General features: G+C 38.3%; 1 protein-coding gene across 2 annotated transcripts; it reads right to left on the reverse strand.

Moving 5' to 3' along the window:
• Positions 1-3: 3 nt before the first annotated feature.
• On the reverse strand, positions 4-7247 carry LOC128671913 (organic cation transporter protein-like). Of its 2 annotated transcripts, none has more exons than XM_053748752.2 (9): positions 7129-7247; positions 6865-6963; positions 5798-5988; positions 4559-4781; positions 3936-4191; positions 1874-2080; positions 1276-1710; positions 878-1059; positions 4-590 (listed from the first exon to the last, which is right to left on the reverse strand). In XM_053748752.2, the coding sequence occupies exons 3-9, from the start codon at positions 5968-5970 to the stop codon at positions 423-425; spliced, it is 1644 nt and encodes a 547-aa protein (XP_053604727.1). In that variant the 5' UTR covers positions 5971-5988; positions 6865-6963; positions 7129-7247; the 3' UTR covers positions 4-422. The 2 variants fall into 2 exon arrangements, with proteins under 2 accessions (XP_053604727.1, XP_053604726.1); XM_053748751.2 differs by having other exon boundaries at positions 6841-6963.
• Positions 7248-7771: the final 524 nt, after the last annotated feature.

The following is a 7771-nucleotide window of genomic DNA, read 5'->3' on the forward strand; positions in this document are numbered from 1 at the left end:
ACACGATACTCATAAACTTTATTGATTCAAAAAATTTACATCAAAATACTTATGTTAATAAATACCTACAAAAATTAAGATATTGCATTAAAAATTTGCATTGTCAGTATCACAGACGCAATAAATTAATTCTCATCAAATATGAGTTCTTAAAATAATAATTATAATACATAAAATAATAAACTCACAACATATAACCCTGGACACAATAGAAAAACAGCACAGCGGCAGCACATCTTTATACCACCAAGTAAGTAAACAGGCATCCGGCCGACCAGGAAGTGGTCGCCACAGCTTGTTGACGCCTGCAACACCAGGCGTGTCGCATATGCGTTGTCCCATACTTTATGGCCCAGGATCTTTTGCCACAGTATCCGATAATCACACTCACTATATGACGACAGTTGCCTAACTCGATCGAACTAAATATCTACGCGCTTCTTCTTCGGATTCCCAATGTCTGCAGCCTCCTCAAATGTGTCCGGCAGGGCGGCCCCCAGGGTCTCGGGCGTGAGGAAGATGAGCGCTCCTGATAGCAAGGCGAGGGCTCCAAACAGCGCGAAGGGAAGCTTGTCCCACACTGCCTCACCCTGGAAGAAACAACAAAAGTCCAGCAATTAGCTCTGTTATTTTTTCTCAAATAGGTATTTATTTCTGTATGCCTTTAATCGACACACTTAGAATCATCAAAGACAACACGAAGGATATTGGTGACATACAATCTTAAGTAATTATGGGATTACGCTTCATTAATTCCCAAATATTTGTGTGGCGGAAATGTTCTAAATCAATGGGCATTGGGCATAAGAAATAAAAAACCACGAGCAGCACACTTGTATTGATGATTTAAAAGGTCGTGCTTTTTCATATAACTGACCAGGGCAGGCGTGAGCGGCGCCAATATAGACCCAACCCGTCCCATCATGGAGGAGAAGGCGAACAAGGAGTGTCTGTACCGCGTCGGGTACAGCTCCAGTGTGTACACGTACACGGCCGTCATCGTCATGGCACTGCTGCATGAACCTATCAGGTATACCGCTAATGATGCTCCGGGCATATCTGGAAAGGCATTAAATTAAATAATTAGTGTCAATTTTCTGCATATGTGATTGATACGCATAGATATAAAAGTTATATCACATTTGCTGGGCATATCACTGGAATTTACAATCAGTTTTTTCGAGCAAGTAAGTTGGTTCAAGCAAGTAACGAGCAAGTCGTTGATAGAGAAAATTATTCCTGGAGAAATAGTAAATTAAAGCTTTCAAAATTTACCTTCAGGCATGACGATATAGGCTGTCTGGCATGCGGCGCCTATCCAGAAAGCGATGACCAGCACAGGTCTTCTTCCCAGCCGGTCTAACAGCAGCACGGCCGCCCAGTATCCAGGGACCTGAGCCGCCGACACCGCCATGTAGTTTAGGTAGCGATTGCCTGACATGTTCACAGAGTTTATAGACATTCCGTAGTAGATGAACAAGTTTGTAATCCACCAGATTGGAGAGATCACGCAACGCAGCAAAATCTTCTTGTTGCGAAACACTTGCACCACCAGCCACGGCTCTTTCGCTTTTTCTGTTTTATCTATCAATGCATTTTGTTTTTCTTCCTCGGCGGTTGCTCTCAATGCCGCTAGTGATTTCTCAGATAGCTGTTTTCTATTAACTTGAGCTATTTTATTCAATACTTTTTCAGCTTTATCGTAGTGTCCTGTGTGTGAATATATTATTTACATTAGCATGAAAATTTTGAAATAATTATTTAAAAACATTAAATAATACATTGAATTCTAGGCTCAGTAATAAGCGAGACAAATTAGGTTAACGAAAAAGAATTAGCATGAAATCTCAAGACAATTCGTAATTCTACTCACCTTTGCTCATATACCATCGCACGGACTCAGAGATGATCCACAGATAGGCAAAGCTAAGCACTTGTGGGATGTACAAGGTGAGAGTGAGATTCTTCCAGTCCGGCACGCCCCAAGCGATGAGTCCCATGGTGATCTGCCCCACGGAGAAGAAGGTGTTTAGAGTCGCGCCCGCAGCCACGCGGTACTTTGGGCCGACCACCTCCGTCACTGTAATCATATAACAATATTGATGCACTATTATTAGTAAGTATACCCAGGACATGTCTATGCCCCACTTTCTTTTCTTTCTCACGTTTTAATCGAGTTATTGGTTCATTTCATGAGAACGTGAACGGAAATATCTATATAAATATTTTACACTTGAATAATGGTAAAACGAATAAGTTTCCTCTGAAAACGATTACATTAATTCCGACTCTTTCGGATGAGATACATGCAACACTACAATCTATCTGTACTGTACAGACTTCACTTAGACTTTCTGTTTTCATAAGTTTCTTCTCCAAGATATTTTCAGTATTTTCATGTCTTAAAGCTGTATCAATATCAGAGTATTGAGTTTTTAAATAAGTCCTTCAATCGATGATAAGTACATCTAATTTATGAATTCGATAATTTATAATACGATATTCGGTAATTATTCATCGATAAACCACGATAGCCTCAAGACTAACGTCTTAAGAAGATAACTCAAGATAGCCAAACGTATGAGTGCGTCGCGCGACGTCAGGCGCAATAAATATTAAACTACTATTGACTCAACGGCAACGAGATAGTCAAAAGGTACCTAGTATGTGGTGGTCGTCTGTTCGCCACGTGGTTTTGTGATTTGTCAGAATCAATCGAGTGCTAACGTCTAATAGACGTTCAATTTTTGTAATTGTCAAATTTCAGATACTAATAAAACCGTACATAAAAAAAAACTACTCTATCCAATAAGTACAGTCCTTTTGTTCAATTTTTGTTCCTTATAGCAGTTCAATTTTTGTCGAAAGCATTTATTCAGAAATTAGACATTCGTAGTTTTTTTACGAACAATAAAGGTAGCTTTCTAAATATTAAAAATATCGAATATCGACCTAGTAGTTTGTAGCTTTGACAGAAAATAAGTAGGTATACATATTTAAATTTGACGTGAAAAAATGTCTGCAAAGGTCCAATTTTTAATAAATGCTTCTACTTTTTATCTTTGACTTTATTGGTTTATGAAGGACGTTCAATAAATACTGGTTTGCTTTACAGAGAATCAAAAGGCACTTTGCCCTGCAGCAGCTATAAATAAGTATTTATACTCGTATTGAATGAAATAATTAGATTACTAACGTGCGACATATATCATAAGTATATCGTAAGTATTTGTAACTGAATTTATTATCGTAATAAATTAAAGGCAGAGACATAGACACTTTCATTATGTGCCCATTTTGGTAGAAATGATAACTAGCTTTCATCGTTTTGTTTATAAATATATAAATCGTAAACAAATGCGTGAATCTGGCTAGACGATCACCGTGATAAATTACAAGGCGCAAAAACATATATTACTTACAGCTTTGTAATGACGGTGAATATTTAATGTTGCAGATAACTAAATTATTGTTATCGAGGAATTTATTGTTATTTACTGCACTTTATCCTTTTCATTTCATATCAGGAAATTACGCTATAATACGCAATAGATTAATTAAAGGATATCACATTGCTAGCCTATTCCCAAGTTATTAAGCTGAAGAATAACATGAATGGGAAAAATCTACATTGACTGAATGTGAAATTACGAATCACATAAATAAGAACAAGTGCGAAACGCAAGCGCTCAACGTCTTTGAAGATCACGCTGTCGCGAAGTTCGTTGCGCCGCTTCATCTTTACCTGCCCCATTGGAATTCGTTTAGTGCTAAGTTCCTAATCACCTGCACTCTATATTAATAATGTATGTGCATACACTAATCAAAATACAAACCGGGCTTTGTACACAATAAGTGTATATCTTTCGAAGTTGATTTTGAACAAGCAGTAACAGTGAGTTTTAGCACAATTCCGAGAGTAAATTTAAAGTTACCTAAAACATAAGCGCAAGAAAATCCTCCAGAACCAAAGGTGGCCTCGGCGAACTCCGAGATGACGAAGCCCACGTAAGTGCCGGCAAAGTAGCGCGTGGCGCCGAGCCAGGCCGTGTTGATGGCGTTGAAGACGAGCGCCACGCGGCGCCCGAAGCGGTCCGAGATGTAGCCGGTGATGGGCAGCGCTGTCAGCGTGCCCGCAGTGCGGAGCGAGCCAATCAGGGAACGCTGCCACTCCTCGCAACCCAAGTCGTACTGGTGTGGACAAGTTTAGGACATTAAAGTTGATCTTAGAAATTTTATATTTCCAACGTATGTGCATTTTAATGCTTCTGTTGAAATGGTCCAGGTAGCGATGGAAATTTTAAACTCTGTTGGGTTTTGGTTCTACTCGAGGCATATTCACAGACTATCTTGGCTTAGCTTGAATTAATAATAATACAATATTATTTTTATGTACCATGTTTACAGAAATAAATTATTTAATCATCCATTCATTTTATTTTAACTGATTTTCAAAATAAAATGGGGGAGTTTCTCAATTCGTCGCGATATTTCATTATTAATATTCTAAATAATATTCAGGGTTATCGTCACTACGAGAGCTGTTGACAATACTCACATCGTAAACAATTGAATGTGTATTCTCGTAGAGCCGTTCCTCACACTGGTCTCTGTGGTCCTTGTTGAACATGTGCGCGGGGCAGGCGGGCTGGTGAGAGAAGTTGCCGGCGCTGCGGAACCGCTCGCAGCCCTCGAATGAGCTCCCGGTGCCCGGAATGGCGTTCTCCAGCCATCCGGGGGAGAACTCGGGCTGGGCGCCGTCGCATTCCGGGATCAGGCATCTTAGGATTTAACAATAATTGTTGGTAACTAGTTGTTGCCCGCAGTTTCGCGGTTGCCTATGTTTGACCACGAGTCACATAAAAAGCAAATTTCATCAACATTTGCCTAGCGATTTACCTGTAAAAGCGTGACAGTCAGAATGATAGATAGACTGAATAGAATGTATTTATACCAATTTGCATTTACATGACATTAAACTTTAACTTCGGGACCTACTTCGAGACTGGGCTAAGATCCCGTCAAAAAAATAGGCATCCTCTCCAAGGTCCGATGCTATTTTAGGTCAAATATAGAGCCTTGAGCCCCAAGTCTGCATCTGTGTGGAGTATTACTCGCAATTGGGTTGGATCCGGCCGTTATGAGCTCGAAGAGCTTGAAGCTACAGACGTGCCGGAAAAATCGTAAGTGATAAGGCACTTCATCAATGACGGAATAGGTCCAGAGTCTAGTAGCGAATCTGTGCGTCTTCTACAGGCTGCACTTCAGCGAGTATACTCATGAGGAGTTGCATAATGCCATTAGCCCAGCATTGTTTCGCTATCGAACGGTGTGGTCAAAGTCCCCACCCCACGATTTGGTTCCCCTTTCCTAATGCAATCCTTTCCTAAGATCTTCAAGGCAAGAGTGAGTAGGCATTTTTGAGCTTACATGAGGTTTATCCTCACCATTGCTCTCCATCAGGCTAAATTGAGGTGAATTAAAAGCACTCACATTTTAACAATTTATAATATTAGTATGTTTTTTATTATACCTAAAATTGCATAGCTATTGTCATGTCAATTTAATTGTGAATTTTATATTTGGCACTTATCTGATTATGATGACCATCATTAAGGTTGCTTGATTCGGTTGTTTTATGTTGAGTGTGCCATTTAAAGCTTATATAAAAATAATTCCTGCGAAGATATATTAATTATATAATAAAAATAATCCAGTACAAACTGCATCAAAAAACCAAAAATTTCGACACGCTAAAAATATTTAAATTGTTCAATTCAAATGAAGTTCTGCTTACCTCGTGTTAATCCTGGCAGTGGTAAACACATACTCGTTGGCTCCCCACGACATGAATATCACGATGCCGAGCGCTAACAACAGGGTCTTCAGCTGGAACAGTCCGAACTGCCCCAGCTCGTCGGTCAGGATGTCATCCAGGTTGATACGCCGCGCTCCTTTCTCCGCCCCCATGTTGGTGAACTGCTGCTACTACAATGACTTTCAATTTAACATTATCTAGTATTTATAATGGTATAAATGATAAACCAATAAAGGAAATAAAAGAATGCTTGCACGGCACTGCTCCGTGATCTATATCTTGTATTCTATTTATATAATAGCAACAGATGCTAGCGCTCCTAAAGGGATTTTGGATTTCCGGTTGGATAGCCTCCCGTTCAACTTATCTATAAAATTACTTAATCATAACCGATGAAACTCTTACTCGAATTGTGATTGAGATATGAGATATTATTAGGAGCGAAATGTATTAATAATAGTCTTTTACAAAAATAACATTTTTAACACAAGATTTATTGCCAGAGAGATCTTATTGCAATCAACATGTGAAAAAAAAGCATGTCTGTGCAGTAAACCGTCGATGAGTTCCCACGTCTAGAGCCGTTCCTAGGTACACCATCATGTTTATCATAATAATACATTGTCCATCAAACTAGACGTGTGTAGAAAGTTTTAGCTCAAGCGGTTGAAAATATCTGCTCAAAAAATGAGTTACAAGATTCCACGCGAGACATATTTACTTTACAATAAAAGCTATATGCCATAAAAAGAATAAAGTACTTGTAGCTGTCCTTAGCTTGGCTGTGCTTATACTGGAAAAGGTAACCAAACTTGAAAAATTAAACGATTGTAATAGAGTCGAGCCGGAAACGAATAAAATCCATATTGATATCAGTAGGTAATGTAGCTAACACAAGGTAAGTATATTTATTTTATGGTTTTGTGATAATGGCAACCATAAAATCTCATCCCATACTTATTTGATAAATTATATATTTTGATATATTATAGCATTCGTAACTTTCCATTAGATTATCTGACCTTATGTTAATTATGTTTGCTCACTTGTTCGTCTCGTCTACTATTTCACTAATTTTCACTAGCTGCAGTCCGCTCCGCTCGCAGTGGCGTATGTGTGACCTAGATCCATTAAACAGGATCTTTCTAAGAAAGAAAGATAAAGTAGGTATATTTATTAAACATATCAAAACCAAAACAATTTAAAAGTCTGTGTAACGAGCTACATTCAATACAATTCTTGATAATAAAAATCTCCCCTGCTATGTATTTTGTAAATTCCCCTATTATGTAAATACAACAAGCACTTACAAATAATAAAACTATGGTGCTAGAATGAATTGTTTTCTTAAAACGGTCCACACGTCTGCCAGTCACAGCCTTGGTGGCCACAAACACAAGCTCTAGGGATTTCAATTACAACAATGGCGGCAATGGAGCTATATATCTATACGATTCGGTTGCAATTTTTTATTGATCTTGTGACAGAAATTGCTTACTAGAATCATTTTCCTTTCGAAAATTAAAATAAAAACCACATTTATTTCTAACAATGCTGTTGGCGGTTAGCCACGTGATATAATAGAAAATATGGTTTAATAGACCATTTGAGGTTTTCTAATAAAATAATGTAGGTATTATAGTCTACATGCTCTGAAGGTCATTCTCGTCTAGGTATAGGGAATCTAGTTTTCTTTGGTAATGTGACTTTATTATTAATCATAGGATTATCATAGGGTATGTGAGTTATTTTACATGTGTTGTTGCCACCTTAAATAAATAAATAATAAATAAATATATTAGGACAAATCACACAGATTGAGCTAGCCTTAGGTGATTATCACCTCATAAGGAGTCGTTAAACCGTGTCAGATTCCTTCAGTTTTCCAAGGTTCGATATTTCTCGATCCGGGCCAAAGGTGATCAATTTTCATTTCTGATATTACGTTATAGA

This window comes from Plodia interpunctella, chromosome 8 (genome assembly GCF_027563975.2).
Source record: "Plodia interpunctella isolate USDA-ARS_2022_Savannah chromosome 8, ilPloInte3.2, whole genome shotgun sequence".
In the NCBI taxonomy this organism is placed as follows: domain Eukaryota; kingdom Metazoa; phylum Arthropoda; class Insecta; order Lepidoptera; family Pyralidae; genus Plodia; species Plodia interpunctella.

Coding starts and splice junctions, on each gene's coding strand:
- LOC128671913 (XM_053748752.2), bottom strand. CDS start 5,970: ATGGGGGCGGAGAAAGGAGCGCGGCGTATCAACCTGGATGACATCCTG. Junction 1,711..1,873: donor GCGATGGTATATGAGCAAAG/GTGAGTAGAATT, acceptor ATTCACACACAG/GACACTACGATAAAGCTGAA. Junction 591..877: donor CGCCGCTCACGCCTGCCCTG/GTCAGTTATATG, acceptor TGTTTCTTCCAG/GGTGAGGCAGTGTGGGACAA.